Raw genomic sequence first — 25,010 nt, 5'->3', positions numbered from 1 at the left:
ATTTCAGACAGTTCTGTTCAGTTAAGTTACAATCCAATTGGTATAGTTTAGTTTTGGCTTTAGTAGGATTGGATAATAAAAGATCTAGAGAGATGTTCGCTTCCGTCAAATCTAACATCACAGCCTCTCTCCAATTTGATGGAAATAAGTGGTCAGATCGTAGTAAATAGTCTGCCAGAATCTTAAGTACACTATTACTAGATAGGCCACGAACGCATTTCCGAAATAAACAGCATCTCTTCCAAGATGCTTGTATGTTCACTGAAAGAATTCCCAATTCAAAACGAAGCAGTGCCATTGGGCTAGAGTTCGGAAGATTCAAGATTTTCTTCCAAAACCTCGCCTCTAATTTGTTCCAATAACAGGCCTTCAAGGGTAACCATGCCTCGGACCCATAAGTAACAATAGGAATTACCTTTTGCTGATAAAAGATAAGAATGTGCTTGCACGAGAACTTGCCATACTTATGTTGTAAAATCCTCGCTTGTGATATCAAGGTTGACAGTTTACCCTTTATACTGTCTCTTTGAGGCATGTTTGTAGGAGAGTTACTGAATATAACACCTAGGTATTTATATTCATTAACTACATTCAACTTTTGCTTATTAAAAAACCAACAATACAGTTTCCTTACTCTTGACTTATATCTCCCCAATTCCATTACTTGTGTTTTCTCCAGGTTTAGCGTTAAATTATTCTTTGTAACATACTGACTCAGTTTATCAAGCATGTTCTGCAGGCCACTCGGCGTCTGCGAGATAAGAACTAAATCATCTGCATACAGAAGCCATGCAATTCTCTGGTTCCCAAGTTTAGGAGCACCATTCAATACATTACTAAATTCGCTACCCAGGTCAAGTATAAACAAATTGAACAGTGTGGAGGCAAGAATGCAGCCTTGTTTCAGGCCGCGCTTGGTGAGAATCTCTTCAGACAACAGCCCTTCCAAATTCATTTTAACCTTCATTGAGGTGTTAGTGTGAAGTAAATATATTAAGCTTACAAGCGAGGATGGACAACTAAATTTCAACAATTTTTCAATTAGCAGGCTCCGGTCTACAGAATCAAAGGCTACTCGAAAATCAACATACGCCAGATAAATTGGTTGATTTCTTGTAGCACACAACTCTTTAATTGCATTAAGAGTCGTTCTGTTAATGCTGATTCCAAGTCCTGCAACAAATCCCGTTTGAAATGGATCTCGCCGATTCTCTTCTGAAGCCCAAATGTTAAGATCTCTCAAGACAATTCTACTGAAGATCTTACCAGGGGCGTCAAGAAGAGAAATCGGACGATAACTTGCAGGATCCGCTCGATCACCCTTCTTATAGATAGGCACCGTAATGGCCTTGCACCATGATGAAGGAACTGCTTGTTTAAGTTTCAAAGCTTGGAAAACTTCGTAAAGAATGGATGCCCATAATTCCGGATTTTGTTTTAGAACAAAATTTGACAAACCGTCTGGCCCTGGAGCTCTTGATGCACTAGCTTTATTTATGTAGAATAACACATCTTCTCGATCAAAATTAATCTGAAAAGATGGGTTAATAGATTCCAAATTTAGTTGTGAGATATTATTGTTTGGAAGATCATAGATGCCAGAAAAATAAGTAACCCACCTTTTTTCCGACACACCATTGAGTTCAGCTGTTAATTGGGAGCCAACTGCTCCATTATTTATTAACTTCCAAATTTGCGATGTATTTTTAGTTTTAGCCACCTGTAACCACTTTTCACCATCATGCTGAAACATAACTGCCTTATGACATCGGACCCAATTCTTGTAATTAGTCTTCAATTTGCGTAAGGCAAGCTCTCGATAATGTACCGGTAAATAAGCTATTTGTCTTTTCTGTTTTCGATACTGCGCCTTTCTCTCTCTGATGCCTTGATCAAATATATGGGTGTGACACTTATTACTTTTTTTAGTACCTGAAGTTGAGACGGAAGCAAAAAGATGCATCTTTTCATGATAATCAGCTGAGTCCATACCTCTCAACAGTCGTTGGTGGTCATCTGTTACACTGCACGCAAATGCGTGCAGTGCGTCACCTGACCATTGTAATCTGTTCCGTTGTGGATTTATAACTAGATTACTCAGTTGATGCTGTCAGGATCGTGGTTCATCCTTAGCCTGAATTGAAAACTCAGCCCTCAGCATCCAGTGATCACTCGCTGTGGTTGGAATAACCTTAAACTCCGAAATTTTCTCAAACAATCCTCTATCAACATACATATAATCAATTATAGCATTTTGGGCTCCACAGGTCCAAGTATGAGATGGAGGATTGTCAGTCTCCACTGCTCCATTTAACATAATTAGATCCCACGTATTGATAAATGCCTTCCAATATGAGACTCGATCCATGTTTCTTTTCTTAGTTGATGCCAGGAGGTGTATATTTAAATCCCCAGCTAATATTACATGTGCAATATCTGTGATGGTTAAAGTGTCTTCCATTAGTGCATTCAGTTCATTAAAAAAAGTAGAGGTTAGAATTGCAATTGGGTTCCAATAAATATTTATAACTAAGAATTTCAATTTTTGAAACATTATTATTGAGCCTTGCAAATAAGAATTTGGATTGGGCCCGTCTGAAATAATACTTGTCGTGGACACCTTGGAAATAATTGCCAAATCAGACATAGGTCTACCTTTTTGTCCCTTAATGGCTGGTACTAAGTGGACATAATAGTTGTCCCACGATAGTGGGACGGTTAGCCAAGTTTCCTGCATAAGAACTAGATCACATTCTTTCAAACAGCAATTATCGTTGTTTAACAGATGTTTGTGTCCCCTAGTATTCCAGCTCCTAACTACCAATTTCTGAGATCGAGCATCGAGATCATCTGTTCTTAGTTACGTTTTCCCACAATTGCATCCTTTAAATGAAATGCAGTCACCATCAGTTCCCTGACTAGCAGATTTGGAAGCAACCTCAACCGTTAGGGTTTCCTTTGTGGTTGGTATTAAATTAAAGCCCAAGTCAAAAAGGTCAGATCTAGCAGACCAAATGATGTTAAAAATGATGCGAGATTTTATCCACAGACAGGACACTGTTGGATCATTATCATCGGGGAACTCTACTTGTACCACATCACTAGAGGAGATATCCTCCAGAATAGGAATATCTGAAAATATTTGCATGATACTCCCTCTGTTCATGGTGTACGTTGGGAAGGAACCCCCCCGACAACTAAGAAACAAGGAGAACAACTGGGAGGGTTTTTTACTCTTAGATGTTACTCTTGAATACGGACCTCTCTGCTTATTGGGTGTTTCTATATGCGCGCTGCATTTTGTCACCTCTACTGGGGATTTAAATGAAACACTCTTGAGAGTGCCTCTTTCATCAGAAGCTGTTACCACATCAGATTGACTACTAATCACTGCTTTCAGGGATGATTTAAGAGTTTTTTGTTCTGAAGTCAGAGCAACTAGACAGTCTTTGATTGTGCTTAAGATATTATTTTGCAGATTGTCTTGAGCATCTGATGTTAATTCTGTTACTGATGAATCATTCCTGGAAGACTTTACTTCTTGATTAGAGAAGGCCCTCCCAGCATTTGTGTTCTTATCATACTCTGTTCAGGCTTTTTCATGATTGGAGTAGAAATCCGAGTTAGGGGCTGAGTCAGAGACGGCTTCGGATGAAATTGACTCATATATTCATCTACTGCTTTCCTAAGATCCTGAGTGTTAACTATTGAATTAGATACTTGGTCATCCTTCACTTGCTTCTTCTTTAAAGCAGATAAAACTTGAGTCTGTGCTGTCACATTTCTAGATCCACTCTCTAGCTTCTCCGCAATTTGCACCAACTCATCTAGAGGAGCATGAGAAGGAATCACATGGTGGAGGTTCATACTCTTGTTCATCATTCTTTGTCTTTCTTGTGATAAGTTCTGATATTTTTTTGTGATCGCATTGGAGGCTAACATTGAGCACCTATCTGGTTTAGACAACGAATTAAAAAATTGTTTTGCTTGCCCACTCGAAGCCATTATCCTGGACTTTTGATTTTTTGATTTCTTTACATTTGCCTTCGATTGGTTAATCAACCCTTTGGAATTTTTAGCAAATATCGTGTAAGCCCCTTTTAGCGGCTTCGCGTTGTTTATTTTTAATTCGTCAGCATTAGGGACTCCTGCCTCCTCTTCACTCGACACTAACTGGTCGGATGAGAGAGCCATTACTGTCATCTTCATAGGATTTTCCCCCCTCTCACCCTCAACAGCGGGTTTGACTGTTGCTGTTATTGGGCCCGTTTGCAATACCAAAGGTGCATTCTCAGTCTTCTCTGCTATTGTTTCTCTTATAATACCCTCGACAAAAGGCACAGCAGTCTTATAGCTTTGTATGTTTTTTCCAGCTATAGGTAAACTTAGTTTTCCATCTAATTGGACATCTATATTTTTACATATTGACAACAACAGACCCAGTTGTTTTGAGAAGAGAGCTGCCTGTTCGGCATCAGACTCATGTTTTTGGGCCAAGGACAAACTAGACTCCTTCTGTAATCTCATAATGTTTTCAACATTATCTTGAATGAAATTAACCTTTGAGTCTAATGCTTCAAATAATTTGGCAAGGGACATCATGGCCATATTCATAGTTTCCAAAGTCATAGGAGTTACTTTTTTTGTCGCGAGGCCCAGATTAACAACTGAACTGTTTCTATTTGGTCTCCTGGGGGTCGGCGGAATACATGAAATGGAGCTTTCAGATTCGGAAATATTTCCAGTTTTAAATAATGCTGGAGACTTAGACAGATCAAAATCGTCCTCCTTGGCCACAAAACAAGAGTCCGATGACTCCAGCTCTATAATTGCATCATCTTCAACTTCATCGTCATCAACATCATAATTTTCCTTAGTCAGGGGCTTTAAATTGACAACCCCAGACCGAGCATTCTGCAACATCATTGAATCAGTCAAAGATATATTACATGGCTGCTCTGTCATCTCATTACCACCATTGGTGACCTGTGCCAACTGTGGGCTCAAAACGGGTTGCTGAACAGGAACAACCCCCTGTTCGTTACAAAGCGGCAGCACCTCTACATTTGATACACTTAGGTTATTAACTTCAGTCATTCGTGCCAAAGGGCGTGGCGAGCGTCCGAGAGCAAATCCAAAGTCTCTCAAATCACCCACGACGAAATCAAGTCGTGATCTTTTCTTCTTTACTCGCCTATCCCAAGGCGCACTTTTTACAGAAGGACGCACCGTTTTTGGAGTGAACGCTGGACTGTCTTTTGAAGTCGACTCCAATAAGGCACGCACTCGTTCTGTGCATGGCATGCCAGTTCGAAGAGTATACATGTTAAACAGCTTTCTTACTTCACTGTAGTACCTCTATTTGAACACCACAAAGTTTACAGAATATTAAACTTAGTTCTCCCGCACTAACCGCGTTGCCGCGGCAAAGCAGGACTTAACGGGGCTTTACACGGGTGCGCGCGCCCCTGAGCTTATATAGCTCCGCCCAGCCCTTAATGCAGTGAAGCCTAAACAAGAGAGAAATATATTAAAATCTGCTTCGTAGATAGTATAGCTCGTATTCCTGCACAAGTTAATAGTTCTTTCTTTTCTCTCTTCACCTGCTGGGGCTTGTAGTTGATGCAGTAGATAAATTCACAAATCCACAGGAAAGCGCTGAAACAGGGTCCGCGGCAAAGCGGGACTTAACGGGGCTTTACACGGGTGCGCGCGCGCGCCCCTGAACTTATATAGCTCCACCCAGCCCTTAATGCAGTGAAGCCTGCTGGGGCTTGTAGTTGATGCAGTAGATAAATTCACAAATCCACAGGAAAGCGCTGAAACAGGGTCCGCGGCAAAGCGGGACTTAACGGGGCTTTACATATGTGTGATATTAGTAACACAAGTGATCATTGGCAGCCATGTGCACATTTCTATAGGACATGGGTGAGAGTTATTATCACCAGGGGAGTAGTTAATCTACATGCTTTGTGTTGGGAAGGTGAGTAGCTGGTGGTTAAATAAACTGTTGCTTTATTACACATGTTTACTTCCTCAATCACCCCAGCCCCCTTACAAAAAAGAGGAACTTATTTGCTCAGTACATTTTGAAACCTATAAACGTTCCATACAGTATTTCCCACATTGTTGTCCTGCAAAGAAGCCACATTTTCCATTTTGTGTGTGTGTGTGTTTAGAATAAGGGAATTTCCCTAGTTAAAATGTCTGTAATATTTCAGCAGATCCAGGTTAGTATTATTAAGGTATTCATTGAGCAAGGACATAGGTTCAGGAAGCAACAGAGCGCTTCACAAATTATAGGGAGGACTAGGATGCAGTGACGGACGCATAGATACAAAGAAACATGGAGCGAACAATGGGAGAACGAGGAAGGGCGGTGTCACAATCCGTAGAACGCGTGGTCTACGCAAACAGCGTGGTTCTTCCTCTTCGATACTGAGGCGTTGGTGGTTACTATGGCGCCTATACAATGCTGTGAACAAACGCGACATACTGCTGTTGTGGTGCACTCATGTCGGCTAAAACCTCATGTCGCCTTGGTTACCCGACGCAAGGCGCAACGTCAACACATTGCTATACTTCCGCATTCCCTATAAAGTACTGTGTTCTTTAGACGGCGGCTCTTCTGATCAAAGCAAGTGCCTCCACGTTTTGTCTACTTCCTCATACTCTTGATGACCTCTCCTGTGATCCTGATTTTGCCACTTGACCGCGTTTTTGGATTCCGAATTTGTACTTCCGTACTCTGCACATACGGTAACGACTATTGCACAAGCCTCGGATTGAATTTGGATTACCCTTTTGTTTGGTTTTTGATGTTGTTTCCTGGATAATACCCACTGTGGGACTTTGGTTCAGTAGAGTCCGCATCCGGGAAATAGATAGTGCACTGGACTTTGGACACTATGCAATATTTGTGCACATTATAAAGCTTGTGCCACCCATGGTAGCTCCCTACTAAACAAACTAATCTTCCCTTCCTCTCCGCACCTAGTCCCTTCCTTTGGATAATTCCCCAGCAAGTCCCATTTTTGGACCTTCTTCGACATTTTTAGAGAGAAAGCAAAGGTTTATTTGCCACCAGAAGATACCTAGGATTTACAGCTTTGCGTCAACACTAACAAGCCAGTGTCACTTCCCTACTGCATATTAGGTGCTTTCTTCTGCTATTAGTGATACTAAAACCTGTCCCTTATTTTTTTACAGCGTGGCGCATACCTGGTGGTATTTCTTCTGCTCTTTCATTTGAATTGCAGCTTGGCCTGTGATTATTGAAACAGGCAGAGTGGTGTTTCAATGGAAAGGTCATCCTTTTATTGGAAACTCCATCTCATGGTTTGGGGTTCCTTCTATCATTGAGAAGACTGACCTGCTACTCTTCTATCCTGTTTGTGAGTACCACTGACAGGTGGATAATTTTTCAGACGGGATCTACAATTAACTAGTGAAGGAAAAAGTGGGGTGCATATTTCCCAGTCTCAGGTTAGGTGGGGATTAGGGGGTGTATGGACCAAAGTATTAGGGAGAAGGCCTGTCTTCTGGTTCTTTCCTTCCTGGACCATCAGAATTCAAGTTTGCACATGTCCTTACTTCTGGTGAACTGTAAGCCTCCAGAGATGCTGAGTTTCTTAGTGCGGTAGCTTATGCGCTTCATGGCGACAACAGAGGTGTAGACCGTGTGGGCCTGAGTGGGCAAGACCCTCTCAAAATCTGTAAATGCCAACTAAGCACTGAGCGGGAATTTACAGATGCCACTGTGCAGACTGAGCAGCAGGGGCCACTCTCTGGCTCATCCGTGCATGTCGGGAACCACAAGTCTCTCACTGGTTCCTTTCTGCGCGGGTGCCTGAGGCCTACAGAGCAGCTGAGGAGTCTGCGTCGTGTCGCGCCTGGTGTGGAAAAAAAGTAATTGTTTTTGTGCATGCGTGTGTGCGAGGATTGTGTGCATGTGTGAATGTTTGCATGCATGCAAGGGTGTGTCCAAGTGCGTGTATGTTTGTGAGGGGACGATTGTACGTGCATGCATGGGTGCGAGTACGCGTGTGATTAAGAATGCAGTGCGTGTGTGATTAAGAATGCAGTGTGAATGCGAGAATGCAGTGTGAATGTTCTGGATGCTTGTGTGAAGAATGGAGAAGCTTTTCTGTGTGAGTGTGTGTGTCTGTGTGTGCGCGAGGCTGGGACCTGAGGAGGGGCATTGGAGCATAAACATTTTTGACAGGGGCATGGCATCTTTGACTGGCGTTCTTGGGTAAAGGAAAGTCAGCTTGACTGTTATTATGCGACGGAGGGGCTGGCAATTTTTACTGGCATTGGGGAGCAAATACAACAAGAGTGTTCTCATTTGATGGGGTGGTTTGTGTAGCAAGCAAGGACATGTTTGGCCTGGCTTTTATTCTGGAATTGAAGAAAAGGCCAACAGGTATAGGTTCTTATGTGGGGATACTGGTATATATTGGCAAAGCCAGCTTGAACATGTTTACTTATAGTATCATTACTGGAATTATGGGCAAAGCAAACATGAGCATTTTCTTATGTGTTATGTTATATTATATTGATTTATACCGCGCACCGCTACCACCCAGGGGCAGTCTCCAGGCGCTCGCGTGGCTCTGCAAGAGAGGGGTGTGTGGAGGCTATTGGGGATGGGATAAGAGGATATGGAGGAATATTGGCATAAATAGGCGCACAGGAATGGATATGTGTGGGCACAATCACTTCCAGCATGCTGTGCATTGTTGGTGACTTGGCATTTCATTGATTTTTTTTATGTTTTACTCTACAGAACTGAGTGTAAACTGTGGCTTTTTACCTAATTTATCACAATAGTGCACTCTAAAATGCACCATTTTAACCGATAATTAAAATAATGTTCTCAGGGGAGGATACTCCCTCCCCCTCGACTCCTCCATGAATGGTTTGCAGTCCTTTGCTACACTCAGTCGCTCCTGAACATTCAAACGGGTACAGAGCAAACCCACTTCCCCCTGCGGGCTTCCCTTATGGTGTGCTCTACTTGATTAGTTTCAGGTTACACTATCATAGTTTTGAAGATGATATTTGCTTGCAGCGGGAGCGAGTGCAGTTTAATGAGGGTTAGGGTGATGCAGTCGACTTTGCAGAGTTCTTTGGTAAGTCATGCTGCAGCATGCAGGACCAATCTCAGGGGTGCCAGGGTACACGCTGGCAGGCCTTCCAAAAGGGAATTGCCACCATCCAGTGGGGAGAGGAACAAGGTTTGAACAGCAGATCTGGGATGAATTGCTTGATTTTCCACAGGATAGAAAGTTGATACAAGTCTGTGTGTCTTCCTTGCTATGTGCTGTTTGATGTAGAGATGTCTGTCGACATAGAACCCAAGAGACTTGATGCAGGTAGCCAGCTGGGGTGTGAAGTCCTTAAGGTTCATTACAGAGAGCAAGGCCTAGATTTGATTTTCAGTGCGGTTGGTCCGCAGTAGGAATTCGACCTTGGTGGGGTTGAGCTTCAGGTAAGCATTAGACATCCAGGTCTGTATCAATGAGAGGCAGCCCTTGAGCCTATGAATATATCTGATGGGGGATATGTTGAGGTAAAGATGCATGCCATCTGCGTATTGGTGTGGATGTGAATGTTGTGTGGATCTGGGAGTATTCAGGCAGTTCCATTTAAAGACTGAAGATCACACAGAAGACCACGGATTCCAATGAACAAGTGTTTAACTTACAGGACTGTGGGACTGTTTACATGGCACATACGGCACAAGAAACACTCAACGCCTCACAGACCATTCAAGGATTTTTATTGTTTTGGTTTGAGGCAGATTTTGTACACCTGGTTGTGAGAGAACAGGCAAGGCTTTGCTGTTCTGTGCATTGCTTGACCTCTATGCTCCTACCTCTTTTTCCTTCCCTTCTATAACTATGGAGCCTTACATAATATAATAATTGCTTTTGTAAGGGTGCAGAAGTATGTGTCTGACACAATGGTGGCATAGTCATTGGCAAAGACTTTTATTGTGGTTTGAATGTAAAGAAAACTGGGAAACCTATCTCGCCCTATCTCTAAAAGGGGTTTCCTGCCTCAACTAAAAGTACTAAGGAATCTGTCAGGATGTCCAAAGTCTAACATCATGTGTTAAAAACCTATTTGCTTCCATTGTACTATGAACGAAACTAAATAATTGAGGGGATTTGAACCGTTCCAAATTGAGGCTGTGTTTTGAGGGAATGCCTCCCATCCCCATGTTACAGTCTCGTTCTGAAACAACTCAAAGTTCAGGTTAACCAGGTAAGTACAGTTCACAAGAAATGTACCTTGTTGGTCATAGTTGTTTTCAATATGGTATCCTTGGAATGTAACTTTCTTCAGTCTTCCTGACCGAGGGATGTCTCCCTTCCCTCTGGCCCCAGTTCACGATGTGAGGGGGATGCCTACCTCCCCCTAATATTTCTCAGGTCTTTGTTAGCACAAGTCTCTGTAGAAGGGATGTCTCCCTTCCCCTGGCCTTTCTCTGGCTTCTCAGACAACACAGTGCTTGTTGGGGGGGGGATGTCTCCCTTCGCCTGTCCTTGTTCAGGCTTCTCAGATAACACTGTGATTGATGAGGGGATGTCGCTCTTCGCCTGTCCTTGCTCAGACTTTTCGGACAGTTCAATATTGGCGGGGGAATGTCTCTCTTCCCCCTGCCTTTCAGAGACTTCTCAGATAAGAATGCTTGATAGGGGCATGTCTCCTTTCCGCTGGCCTTTCTCAGGCTTTTAGGCAGTGTGTGGTGTTAGGGTGAATTACTTCTTCCCCTGGTATTTCTCAGCTTCCGTTAGGCACAGTCAACCTGGTTCACTACTCTGCCAGGTATTGGGACTGTGAAGAATGATGATGATATTTCTTCCTTTTATGGGTGCGAGTCCGAGACTCACCTTTCTTGCTTGGTTCACTCCCCTGCCAAGTACTATCATGCGGCATAAGGTATGACAACGTCTCTCCCCCTTGATCAGGGTCGCAGACCCTGTATTCTCGACTTTCTTATGGGTGCGGGTCTCAGACTTGCCTTTCTTGCTTGGCTTTCCTTCTTGATCGACTTTGGTCACTCCTGCCAAATACTATCATGCGACCTAAGGTATGACAACGTCTCTCCCCCTTGGATAGGGTCCAAGAACCTGTATTCTCATCTTTTTCCTCTTTTTTGGGCTTTCCACCACCTTCTCTGGCCCCAGTGCCTTCCTACCAACTGTGTACATTTTCTCCTGGTTCGCGATCGTCCTGGGTCTTCCTTGGCACCTGCTTCCCCAACTCTCGTGGTCCTACTTCGGGTGGCAGCTGCGCAGGTGCAAGCTTCCTTCGGGCAGCTTAGTCGCCCTCCTTGCGCTGTCCAGTTTCGAGAAACGCCTGGAGCCTCTCTCTCCAGGGTTGTCGAGCGTTTCTCTGTGGACCGACCCCAGACCTTCCCGCTCCCTTCTCTGTGTCCCGGTCTGCTTCCTCCTTCCTGGACCATGCTGGCTCTCGCGGCTCCTCCAGAGAGGATCAGACAGCTTTTGCAGTCCTTCTTCCTTTTTTACATCTTTAAAGTGTCTGCATTGAATGGAACGCGTACCTTGGTTCCGCAGTGGGTTAGTCATTCCTCCACAGATCTTCTTCGTCCCAGTATTGAAATTATTACTTTATACTGGGTTAGGTGGATTCTTCCTCGTCTCAGTTTTCTCATGCACTCCCTAAGGGTAGTCCCTACTCTTCCTCGTCTCAGTATGTTTCACTTTAGGGAGAGGAGAGGAAAATCAAGGTGCAGAATATGAAGTGTTGCTGAATGCAGATCAGAAGAACCCATTTTCTGTGTCCCAACAAGTTTATAGGGATTTGTGGTTATGGCACTTGGGTTGTGTGTATCTGGAGAGGAACCCCAGTTGTTTGAATTCTACTTGGTTTGCTGCTGGTGTGGACCTGCCCTACGAGCAAGGACTGAGAGGGGTTGGTATAGATGTGGTGGAAGAGGTGTAACATTTGACAAGACTGCTAGTGGTGCCTTGGAGGCAGTCTAATGTGTGTAATGTAAGTTGGAAGGTGGAAAATAAAATGGTGGGATGGCAGAGGATTGTCTCAGGGTAAGGGATCTTGCTGGACTGGGGTTGGTGGTCCAGTTGCTTTGCAATTCTAGTAGGAGAGGTGTTCGCCTTATACCTGATGGGACTACCACTGAAATGTGGAATGCTTGCCAAGCCCACAGGCCATGGCTATCTTTCAGTTCCTTTGCTTCAAACATAGTGAAAAGGGGGTATAAGGATGGTGCCAAGAGCGGATCTTTTTATCGCTCATTCCCTTGACCAATATAAGTGGGTAAAGTTCATGTGTGGTGGGGAGCAGGTAGAAGTATTTATCGCTTGGGCCCAGTTTCTTGATCAGTATATAGTGGTGAAGGCCTGGAGCCGGAAATGCCAGACATTTAGCAGCACAACTCTTTAGTAGTAGTGCCTCAGACATGCCTACATAGGAGATAAACTTCCCAGTAGGAGATAGTTGCCTCCATTTGGCCACCCCTCTTAACTCTGGGAATGGTGAAATAGCCCAGCACCCCAGCAAAGGTCTCAGCCCTTTCTCCTGCGGGTTTCTTCACTCCTCTATATGTTACCTCATCTTGCTTGTTTTCTTCCCCTAGCGTGATTGTTCATCCTCCGTGTTTCCTCTTTCCCTTGTGTTTCCTCTCCTTCTTTGTGTCTCTTTGTTGATTTATTGCCGCCATATTGAGCACATGCGATATTTCTCTGTTCTCTCCACTTACTACTCTATTAATTATTTTAGCAATCGAGCATCTCCCCTCCTGCCTCCCTCCACACCACCCTGTTTGTTTATGTGCCTGCCATGCCCTTCTTCACATCATTTCCATCTGGGCTTCGCTTTTGTTTCTTTATTGAGCCTCCTCCCTTTTAACCTTCTGAACTTTCTTCCTGGTATGCTGTTCTTCAGTGTCACGGGTTTCTGAATCTTTGTAATCCCCCGTGTGTGCTTCTTTCCTCGAGTGTGTTTCTTACATGTCCTCTTTTTTGCTTACACCTCGGCTGCACCAAACTTGATGGTTGCACCTTGTGTGTTGTCTCACCGTCCATATGTGTTTCACTACCTCCTTGTGTATTTTTCCATGCCCTTAAATGGTTGTGCTCAGCTTGTGTATTTCATCCCCCAGTGTGTGTTCTTTTCCTCCTCTTATGAGATCCCCCACCCCCTTGTGTTCTTCCTGCTCCCATAATGCGACCTCTAATTTTGTGCTTGGTTTTCCCCTTTTCTGTACCTTTCCCTCTACCCATTTGTTTTCTTTTCCTCTTCTGCAATAATTCTCTGCCCCAAATGTGCTTTCCCCTTGTTTATTTCTTTTTGTCCTTGTATTCCCCACACCTCCTTGTGGTCCATCCTCCTCTGTATAACTCGCTAGTCGCGATTAGGAAGAAAATACAGTCCTAGAAAATGTTGTCCCATACTGCAGCAAGGACGTGGAGATGTGGGGGTAAGGAGGCTGGAGTAGAGGGTTCCCCTCATCTCAGTAAAGAATTATTTGCAAGAATTGGAAACACCAGTGCATCAGTCATTAATGTAGCTAGCTGTATTTATTTCCTCTCATTAGACAAGTAGAGAGTAAAATCATGTAGTAGCTACAATCAAACAATGTGTCTCATATTTCTGTCTCCTCCAAATCTACCCGGCAGCAAGACAGAGGGGTCTTCCCATTCTCCATTGCAAAAAAGCACATGTTCAGCCTTAAGGCACTGGGAATATGCTAAACTTAGCCCCCCCCCAGACAGCAGCCTATGGTGCTCGTTTCTCCTGTGATCATTCCACTGGTAGAAATTTATTTCCACCCCGCCAGTGCTTTGCCTTCCCAAATGCAGTTTCTCTCCCTGCTTTGTTTTCGCAACCATTTGTGTGCTTTAATCTCCCTCGTGTATGTATTCCCTTCCTTGTGGACTTCCTTTTCCCATTGTATGCTTCTTCAATTCCCTGTCTTTTCTTCATCCCATTTTGTTTCCTCCGCCTTTGTTTCCTCTCCCCTTTGTGTCTCACCCTCTACTTGGGGGTTTCTTTCTCACCCTTATTAACCTTCTCGTTCTTCCTCTCATTGTCTGGTTACCTCTTTATTTGCTTTCTTGTGTTTCTTCCACACCTTTGTGGTCTGCCTTCCGCTTGTGGCTTTTACATCTCTTCTGTACCACCCTTTTGTGTTCCCTCATTCCTCTTGTCTGGTCACTTTTGACTCTAATGTATGTTACTGATTTAAAAGGTTTATACTTCTCTGTGACATTGCCCCTCCCATCAGTGAATTTCCTTAGCTCCTCTTGCAATTTTAATCTACCCCTTCATGCTTTCCCTCTGTCCATTCTGAGCTTCCCTGTCATTTGTGCTTTGTCTACGTCTTTGCTCATTACCTCTCCCCATATGTTATCCCCTCTTCCTTGTGTTCTCCCTTCTGTTTTGTATGTTTCCTCTTCTCCCTTTGTGGTGATCCCTTTCATTTTTTTGAGCATTTGCAATCCACTCCTGTGTGTTTCCATCTCCCATGTGTTTCTTTTTACACTTGCATGGGCACTCCCAACGATTGGCATAGCTAGTCCTCTCACTTTATAAGGGTGCTTTAGTACATTGGGTACACCTTCTTTCCTATGCCCCTTCCATTATCGTATCCGCCTCTCTCTTAGTGTTTCTCACGCCCACATACTTTCTTCTTGTTTTCTTTTTATTCCACTCCTACTCCTGTCTGTGCGTCCTCCACTCACTTTGTAAGATCTTCTTTCCATTGTGTGCATTTTGTCCCCGAATGTCAGTGCTTTACACTAATTTCTTTGTTGTGCTGCAAGATTACTACTTCTACTCAACATTCACGTAATTTCTCCCTGTGTGTTTCCTTGCTTCCTTATTATCACTCTAACATCAGTAGGACACTACAATGAATACAAGCACAAAATATTGACTGCTGATTCAAACTAGTGGGACGATCTATGTGTTGACCCCGATGTTGTATGTAGATCAGATGGCAGGTTCAGCTTTCTCCTCTATTGCCCTTAATAAAGGGGGTGAGCTACGGGATTCTCAGAAATCAAATAAATATTGATCCTGAATTAGGTCGCTTTCTTAATTATTTTTAATGAGCTCTACTTTCACTCCAGGATTCCTTGTTCGTAATGATATCTTGTAAATATGCGATTTCAGAATTTCAGTTCAATTTTAATTTGTTGTTTCAATTCAGCCTCAGAAATAAAAAAAATAATTGCATTGTTTTTATATAACTCCTTGTTTTAACATCAATATTTATTGAGTTGTGTTTCAGAAGAGTTGTGATGATTTTTGGCTAAGATCTTCAATTTCTTTTAATTTAATGACTGCAAGCAGTAACTTAATCAAAGTTATTTCTTGTAAAACCTTGATTTATTCAAATAGCGCATACGTCTCTATTGTGTTTGAGAACATTGTAAAAGATGAGTTCTTACTGATGACTTATGCTTTTAAATCAACATATTCATGTGTATGTACTATGTGGAAAGAATAATTAATTGAATTGATTGCATTCAGGTCTTTGATTTCAAATGAACGCCTTCATTTTAACAAGTTTCAGACGAAGAGCCCTTATACCTGATTTCAAATCCACTCAATTTAGATTCACCACCTGCAGTTGAGTGATCCTTGAACTGTGTTTAGCCGAAAAAGTGATTGCAAATAAACTCTTCCATTTTATCATGTTGAATGAAGACCTGAAGCAGAGTCCTGATGTATTAATTTATATAGAACTACAATACAATTAAATATAGCAATACAGAACTCACTAACCTAATTGCAAGTAAATCCTTGATAGCAAATGATTTGTCTTATGGAAGGTGAGTTATGGCATATAAATGCTATTTGAACACAGGGTCCTCTTTTTTGTTTATGAGGAGCTTTTGGATGAGGATGGGTACATAAAGAATACAGAGTTCCACAAAAGCTTCCCCACTCTTATGCACAGGGACGTGGACACTTGGGACCATTTCAGTGTAGGTCTACTAGAACTTACTAGCAAGAGCCAGAGTGTCAGTGATCATTTTGACACATTTTATTCATAAAGCAAGATAAAAACACTAAACATAGAAAGATACATAGTTCTAGCCTTCTATCAAAACAAAAATATACAGAACACCACAAAAACAGATTGTAGTATCAAACTGCCTCTAACAATTAGGAGCAGTTGTGTTCCAGATGAGTTTTGGCTACATAAAATGTGCCTTGCTTTCAAATCACCACCATACTCTTAATTTAGCACTGGCAAACACAGTTTAATTACATTCATTTAACAAAGAAAACTTTTTTCAAATCGACATAATTATTTCCCAACTTTCTTTATTTTTGAAGATAAATCCTGATTCCTTTATTGAATTTTCATTAAGCAAGACCTGTGTCTAAAACCATCAACAGTGATCTAGGATTCATTGTGTTAATTTTATCTAAACCTCTGGTTTCATAGCAGCATCTTTGTTTTCACATAATTTAAAAGACGGGGAATGCAGATTGTGAATGAGATTCTTGTTTTATATTTTGTGCCTTCAATTACGAACTAATTACTCTTATTTCATGTATATCCTTTATTTAACATTGACACTTTAATTTTGTCATTTTTTTAAAAGTTAAAGACACATTTCAGAAAAACAGTACATGTTTCTTGAGTTTCCTTTAACATTACCCAGTGTGGGTTCATTGTACTGTTTTTATGAAAATCTGAAATTGTAAATGTAACTAGATAAGTGTTTAGAAGACAATTATTGACCTGATTTATCTTCTGAAACCAGACTTCTTATTAAAAACACCTTGATTTGGATATTATGTTATCAGGCAAACTGAACCAATTTGAATTTTTGATTTTAAATAATGTTCTTGCATTAGCATTTATTGATGTCTAGATGTCAACATTTGACATAAACACATATTTTTTATAAGATGAATACTAATTTCTGAAGATGAGCTCTTATTTCTTGTTGTCAAATCTTTTTTCGATTAGGACTAAGCAGGGATTCCTTATACTGATTTAATACAAATACAACTCATTGATTTCATACTAAACTCTTAATCTCAGTGACACATTTTCTTAAATCAGGACTCGCCTCTAGGAGTTTAAAGAAAAATGTTTAGCTGATAATCTGAAACCAAAAGCATTGTAAGCGATTAGTGACATGAATACTTGATGGATGATACAGAATCAAAATCAAACCGGCAACTGATTAATTTTAACTACAACATCCCGCTCAAACATACTTCATACTGTCTAGACAATATTCTCATAGTTACCACTGGCCGGCACAGCCCACTGATTTTGGGAAACCTGTAGATTTTCCGAAAGCTCAATGTTGGTTAGCAGGGCCAGGGCAAAGTCTGGTGAACAGTCCAAGCCTCAGTCGTAGGTAATCTGTTTACAGCACGACATGCTGTGTCTGCCTACTGTTGGTGCTCCTAGCCCAAGCAGGTAAGGTACCCCAGTGTTGGTACAGGGAGATGGTCCGACCCCGTTTTATTCCCAGCATCTTGCAGGCTGCAGCCCGGTACCGTGCAGACATGGTATTGTACAGCACAGGGTTGATGGCTGCGCTGAGGTAGAAAAGCACACAAGAGACAAGACTGAAATACTGCGCCACCACGTACATCTCTGCGGTCCCCGCCGACATAGACAAGAGGTTACGGCCCACATGGAATGGCAACCAGCACAGGACAAATGCCAGTACTATAACTGCTGGGGAGAGGAGACAAAGAGTAAGACAAGTTACTGTTTCCTGTGAGACACGCATAGTTTTATATTACAAGTGGTATAAATGCAGCCTTGAGCCACTCTGCCAACACAGTACACATGAGCCACATATACCTCTCACAGTTCATGCCAGTCCTGCCTTGCAAAACCACCTGCCACGTAGCTGCAACTCTGCTAAAGCACCTCCATTGCGACCTTGCAGTATTTTGACACCCACTGAGGCAGTACATATGACACCAAGGTAAGACTTGATATAGCTTTAAAATTGTTTTAAGCAATGATCCCAAGTAAAATGTGATCCCGAAAAAGCTGCAAATATGACCTTAAAATCGCAAAACATATTTCCCAGTGTTGCGGATCAGTAGCGCATGTCAGACAACAGTATGGTTTCAACTCTTTTTTATTAACTAAAAAGGTAGTTGCTGTCTTGCAACTATGCAAGCATAAGGTGTCAACATGGGAAAAACTATAAAGTGTCAGGCCACTCCTACCTAATTGGGATATTGGTCTCCCTATGTATCTCTGCTCTGAATACCGTCTCATAGATCTGGTTCCCATCATGCTTCTTTGCCCCAACCACAGCCTCAGTTATAAAGCTCCCAACATAATTATTTGCCACAGTCTCAGGGATATAATGCCCATATCGCTATATGTTGTCTGCCCAGGGTTATAGTGCCCGGCTCATGTGCTCAGCTCCCAGGGATATGGTGCCCAGCTCAGCCTTCATGTATAAGTTCCCATCTCACTGTTCAGATCTATAACGCCTAGTGGTGGCTGGTGAATCTTTAATTGGGCAATTGGTAACATTTCCCATGAATATGCATGAGCAACCAAGTATAGCGAGGGAGCCTGAACTAATCCAGGATATTTATTAAATGATGGGTTATATGGTTCATTTTACAGCACCCTTTATGTGTAGGAACAATTGTGTAAAAAGCTTCACAGTCTACAATCAGTTTTATAGGGCAACACATTAAAAAATCCAGTAGATGCCAAGTCATCAGTTGTGTAAAAGATACTTTTCTAACACATTTTCATGATTCCTTTGGCCACAATATATGCTAGTATTCTTCCAATGAAAAACAACATTTTCTGGCTGGCAGTTCCCATAAAACATGTTCATACCAATGTAGGAAAGAGGATATTTCATTTCTAGGAAGGGTGGCAGCAGTCAAAATGTCTTTATTGCCAAAGCTTCTATACATTTGTATGGGTCTTCTGCTTATTTATTTATTAATTTATTCATTTTTTATTTTTTTAAAATTCTTTTTATCATTTTCAACAAGAGAAAACAGCAAATGTACAGATTATAATCACAGTAAAGTGACTTAACAGCGAGAGCATAACATTTGACATTACAGTGATGGTAAGTCCTTCGAAGGGCGTGGGGGGTAGGCGTGCTGTGTCGTGTGGCGGTGCAGGACATGTCCAGGCTCTCCTCGGTTCCTGATTTTATACCTGTTCCTCCCACTTTCCCCATATCTTGAGAAACTTCCAGGGGCACCCCCTTGCCGTGTAGATGTGTCTTTCTAGGGAGGCGCACCTGTCCATTTCATTGGACCATCGGTCGATAACCTATCCTGTCCGCAGAGCCCCAGGTGCTTGCCGTTAGTCTCTTCCCCAGCCCTAGTCCCACACTTAGAAATGTCCTTTCGTATTTGGTGAGGTCTGTTTCTACCCCTATTCCCAATAGGATGAGTTTGGGGTCGTGCGGGATTGGGGCTCCCAGCACTCTGGAGAGGCACGACAGTCACGCTGCCCAAAATTCCTGCAATACCCCACCTTCCCAGATCGTATGGTAAAAGGTGCCCTCTGCCCTCTTGCAGCGGAGGCAGGTTGCATCGCCGTCTCCCCCCCATCTGGATGTTTGTGTTCTGGCATAGTACGATCTGTGCAGGATCCTAAGTTGTATCAGTCTGATTTTTGCATCTATTCCAATCTCGCGTGGGGACATCAGTGCCTCCACCCATTCTTCTGTTTCCAATGCCCCCAGGTCTTGCTCCCATTTCCCTCGGAGGTGTGTGAGTTCCCCAGTGCCGGAGGAGTTGATCATCTGGTAGAGGGTGGAGGTGACCTTGGAGGAGATTCGGTGTGGAAGGGTGTTTGTTTCTAGGGGGGAGCATGCGGGTATGTCGGTGTGGTCCTGGAATTGGGTGTTGATGGCGTGTGTGAGTTGGAGATATCTGAAGTGGTCCATAGGCCTCAGTCCATGTATTGCATTCAGTGTGTCAAAGTCTATCAGTTGGCCCTCGTGAATTATGTCCGCCAGTGTAGATATCCCTTTCCTCTCCCAGGTGTCATAGTGGCCCATTCGCAGGATTTCGGGAAGGTGTGCATTGTGCCATAGGGGCTGGATCAGGGTTGGTTTGCCCCCCCAGCCAATTTGTCTGTGTATCTCTTTCCAGATTCGACGGGTGTGCAGTAATCTCCTAGGGACCCCCTTCAGGTTTTCTTTGTTGTCGTATAGTATTTGTAGAGGAGGTGGAAGGCCGGTGTCTATTGTTTCGATCTGAATGTGTGGGAGCGTTGGATCCCTGTGTAGCCAGTCATTTGCCACGCATGCTTGTGCGGCCCAATAGTATATGCGAATATCGGGCAATCCTATGCCTCCCTCCCACACCGATCGGCGAAGTGTTTTTAGAGCAATGCGGGCTTGTTTCCCGCCCCATAGCAACGTGCGTAGGCACTTGTCAATGTGTATGAATGTGGCAGCCGGGATTGGGATTGTGGCGTTTTGGAGGACATATGGAAATCTCGGGACTGCCAACATTTTAAATAGTGCGGCCCTACCCAAAAGTGAGAGAGGAAGGGTTTGCCAGTGAGAAACGTCTTTTTCAAATCTATCCACTATCGGGCGTAGGTTCAGTTTGAGGAAGTCGTCTGGTGCGATGGTTATCTGTATACCTAGCTAGGTGAAGCCTAGTATCGAGACTGAGTACTTGCAGGGGTCTGGGATCGCTTCTTCTCCCCCTTGAACTGGAAAATATATAGTTTTCTGTGTATTTACCCGAAGGCCCATGAAGTGTTGGTACTCCTCCAGGGTCCTGGTTACCGTCGGGGAGGAGGTTACTGGTTTGCTCAGGTAGATCAAGAGATCGTCCGCGTATAGTGAGACGCGCTCCTCACCTCCCGTGGGCCAGGCGAACCCTGTCCATCTTGTGTCTGTGCGTAGTCTGATTGCTAGGGGCTTGATGGCGAGAAGGAATAGTAGAGGCGAGAAGGGGCAGCCCTGTCTGGCCCCGCGACCCAGCGGGAATGTCCTTGATGATTTCCCATTGACCCGCACAGATGCTACGGGGAGGGTGTATAGATGTTTTGTCCACGACATATAGTAGTGCCCGAATCTCATGCGTTGCATTATGTCCCATAGGGCCTCCCATCCCAGCGAGTCGAAGGCCTTTTCGAAGTAAACCGCAAGGAGGCCGAGCTGTTCTGGGATCTCTGCCGCTCTGTCTATGGCCACCCGGACTCTGCAGAGTTTCATTCTTGTAGATTTGTCGGGCATTAAGCCACATTGGTCCGGGAGGACCAGAGATCCGATCACCCCGAGCAGCCTGTTGGCCAGAACTCTAGCTAGTATTTTGGCCTCCCCATTATTTAATGATATTGGCCTGTACGAGGCACAGTGTTCTGGGGGTTTTCCTACTTTGGGGATGACTACAATAGTTGTTTTCCTGAGGTCCCAGGGGAGATAGTCCTGCTCTCTGCTGCAGAGGAACATGCTATGCATGTGTTTTGTTGTGGTTGCGCCTAATCGCTTCTAGATTTCTACCGGGAAGCCGTTGGGGCCTAGGCGACCTCCTCTACATTTAGGTCGAAGTATTCAGACGTTTTATCCGTGAGTCCTTTCATTATTTCCGGTATTCCCAGATAGTAGGCGCGTAGACACCAGGTGGGGGTCCTGCTTCTGTTGTTTCCTCTTGAGTTTGATCAGTAGGGGGGAGTGATCCAAGATCCCTCCCACCAGGAATTCTGTAGCTGTTAGTCGATGGATCATGTTGCTTGGGGTGAAGATGTAGTCCAGACTGGAGAGGGTTCTATGTGCGTTGGAATAGAACGAGTAGCCCTTCTCTGATGTGTGGATTGTCCTCCGCACGTCCGATAGTCCCATTGCGTCCGCAAAGGTGGACAGCTTGGTCGGGGTGTCTGCGGTCCTGTTGCCTCTGAGCGTTCTGTCCTGTCCAATGTCCATGACCTCATTAAAGTCTCCTCCGATTGCCCATGCGTCTGCCTGTTCCTTCAGCATGATGGGTTAGAGCTCGGTGAGGAGCTCTGCCGTAAGCGTGGGAGGTGCGTACACTGCGATGAGGCCCCAGGTCTCTCCACCCATCTCTCCAAGCACTACCACAAACCTGCCCCGAGTGTCTCTCCATCCATCTCTCCAAGCACTACCACAAACCTGCCCCGAGGGTCTGATATCACTTTATTGGTCTTAAATGTGACCCGTTTGTGTACCATGTACGTGTGTGGGTAGTTGGATTTCCTGAAGAAGCCGCTGGTTGTACCCATGAGGTGGGTTTCAGTTATAAATGCAACATCCGGGGAATGCCTGTTGAGATATTGAAGCACCAATTTCCGTTTTATACTTGACCCCAGACCGTTCAGGTTCCAGGTCAATAGGGAGATCTGTCTTGTTTGGGCTACGTCTGCGTGTGTCCTCCCGTGTGATGGTGCCGAAGGATGTGGTGCTGCTTCCATGTCTCTGTCACTTGCGGTGTGTTGTTCTGTTCCGGGCTCTGGTGCCCCTTCGTGGTCCCTCTCGCTGTATTTACGTTATGGTGTGCTTCGAGTGGAAACCCTGAAACGTTGAACAATGAACTTGAGGTTGGTTCGGTTTGAGTATAAGTGGACATGCTTGGGTCCCTAGGAGTGGTATACCCATTTCCTATACTTCTGCAGCGAGGATATTTCCGGTGTGGCATGTCGCACCTCACTGGTGTGTTTCCTGTCCGTGAGCCGTTTCCTTTATTAACTAAAACTCCTAAACTCCCCCCACCCTGCACTTCCCCCCAACATGAAGTACCTGTCGCCCAAACCAACCGAACCATGAACTAAATGCTGTGGGTGGCCACTCTGCACTCAGGTGAAGGGGGGGGCGCTTCGTTGGGTTCCTCTCCGCCCGGGCCACTCGGCTTCAGAATTGCTCCTTGATTCCTGTGGGCTTTGTTTTATTTGGCTGGGTTCTCAAGTGGGCCCGCTTTCAGCCAGTGTCCCATGCGTCTCGTCCGTCCCCCGTGGTGGTGTCGACTGCTCGGGGAGGGTGGCGGGTGCCTTTGTCGCTTCCTCTGGGTGTGTCTTTTCTTGGGCTGGCAGGGTGTGGGTCCGAGAGAACCTGTGTTTCGAGCCAGTCCCAGGTTTCCCGGGGGTTGTGGAACACCTTCACCACCCCTTTGTGATAAACTTTGAAGGTTGCCGGGAAGAATAGTGCGTATTTGATATTCAGGGACGTTAGCTTCTTCTTAACTGAGTTATACGATTGCTGTGACTTCTGGACTTCCCTTGTGTAGTCGGGGAAGAAGCCGATCCGGTTGCCATTGTAGGTAACTGGGCCCGTTGCCCTCGCCATCTGGAGGAGTGTGTCTCTGTCTCTATAGTTCATAAGTTTGGCGATCACTGTGCGCAGGGGTGCACCGGGAAGCGGTCTGCCTGTCGGGACCCTATGCGCTCTTTCGATAGAAAAGAATTTTGAGAGTTTCTTGGGGGCAATCAGATCTGTTAACCAGTCTTCCAGGAAGAGTTCCATGGAGGGGTCCCTCTTCTTTCTCGGGCAGGCCAAGAATGCAGAGGTTGTTGCAGCGGGATCTTCCCTCGCTGTCCTCGGCTCTGTGTTCCAGGAGGGTAGTTTTCTTTTCCACTTGTTCCAGTCGGTCTCCCAGGTTCTAAACTGTGTCCTCCGATTCAGATATTCTTTGTTCTGCGTCTCCTACCCTGGAGGTTAGGTTCCTCAGATCCTGTCTCAGGAATGACATCTCAGAGGTCAGGCCATCAATTTTTGCCTCCACAGAGGTCCGGGAGTTGTTTATCGCTGCCATAATGTCCGTGAGTGTCAAAACCAAGTCCGTGTCGCCACCCCTGTCCTCCTCCACCCCCTCATTTGCTGGTCCGGGGAGCCTTGCTGGTGTGCAAGTTGTGTATTTGTCCATCTTATTCTGCGTTGCCCCTCTGCGGGGGAGATCTTTCCCCATGGTTGGTACCTTTGTTGTTTCCCTCACCAGGTTGTCCCCAAGGATTGTGGGTCGTTATTTCTCAGATGTTTTCTAAAGTGCGGTCTCCTATCTTCACTTGCGTCTGGGGGTTTCCTGCGTGGGGTATGCACCTTTGTCGGTGGTTTGCTATGTTGGTATATCTGCTGATGGTTTATTAGCAATGCTGTGGGGTTTCTATGTCCTGGATCCCTGATTGGGGGTGATTCCGGGGCAGGTTCCTTTATTGATCCCGGGTCTGCGTGGTACGTGTCGCAGGGTCTGTGCCTGTCTCTCCTGGATGCCTCCCGCGTGGTCCCTGGGATGCCGCTGTCTCTGTGTGTTGTATCCACTTTTATTGCTGCCCGCGGGTGTACCGGGTCCCCAGGCTTGGTCCACAAAGAGTTTTGGACCGCTATCAAGCGGCGGGGCCTTCCTTCACCCAGTCGCTTGCTGGGGTTCCAGCGGTCTTATAGCGGCCCAGTTTTTGGATGCTTGGATGTTCGGGTTTATGGCACCCCTGCGGTGGTGATTGTTGGGTGGGGCCCCGCCGTTCCGTGGGCCTTGAGCTTTTATAGGGCTGAATACCCGCCGCCTCTCGTGGGGGGGCGAGAGGCGTAGGGGGGGAAAACGGAGAAAGCCCCCTGCAGTTGTAGTTGGTTGGGGGTGGAGGGGTGGGAAAAGATGGAAAGGTCCTGCAGTGCCCCGGTCCTCCTCCTGCCGCCTCCGGGAGCGGGCGTATCTGCGGGGCCTCCCTCGACCCGAACGCCCAGCCACTCGCACACAGCGCACACGGCGGGCGTCGGAGAGGGGGGCCCCTCTTCACAGTGGTTGTGTGTTGGTGGTCGCTGGGATGGGAGAGGAGGGGAGGAGACGGGGGCCGCTCTGCCCACCTGGCCCCGGGTCCCAACGTTACTTGAGTCGTGGGTATGGGCACCCCTTGACCCGATCGCCCTGCCACTCGCTCGCAGCGCACAAGGCGGGTGTCGGGGAGGTGGGCCCCCCACGCAGTGGTTTTGCGTTTATGGTTGCTGGGGCGGGAGAGGAGGGAAAGGGATGGGGCCCGCTCTGCCTACCTGGCCCCGGGTCCCGACATTATA

At 45.0% G+C, this 25,010-nt stretch overlaps 1 protein-coding gene and 1 long non-coding RNA gene across 2 annotated transcripts in view; one reads left to right on the top strand and one right to left on the bottom strand.

Moving 5' to 3' along the window:
* The window catches only part of LOC138567132 (uncharacterized), a 307,846-nt gene that overhangs the window by 176,874 nt on the left and 105,962 nt on the right, over positions 1-25,010 (top strand). The gene's annotated exons all lie outside the window — the stretch shown is intronic.
* Positions 16,969-25,010, bottom strand: part of LOC138567123 (growth hormone secretagogue receptor type 1-like) — a 77,665-nt gene continuing 69,623 nt past the window's right edge. The window contains exon 2 of the mRNA XM_069645018.1: positions 16,969-17,713. Coding sequence (XP_069501119.1) covers positions 17,397-17,713 — 317 coding nt within the window. The 3' untranslated portion in view covers positions 16,969-17,396. The remainder of the gene's footprint in view (positions 17,714-25,010) is intronic.

The sequence above is a fragment of the Ambystoma mexicanum genome, chromosome 1p, assembly GCF_040938575.1.
Source record: "Ambystoma mexicanum isolate Mex_15411 chromosome 1p, UKY_AmexF1_1, whole genome shotgun sequence".
Lineage (NCBI taxonomy): Eukaryota > Metazoa > Chordata > Amphibia > Caudata > Ambystomatidae > Ambystoma > Ambystoma mexicanum.
The sequence above is the reverse complement of the archived record's forward strand: the minus strand, read 5'-3'. Positions and strand labels throughout refer to the sequence as shown.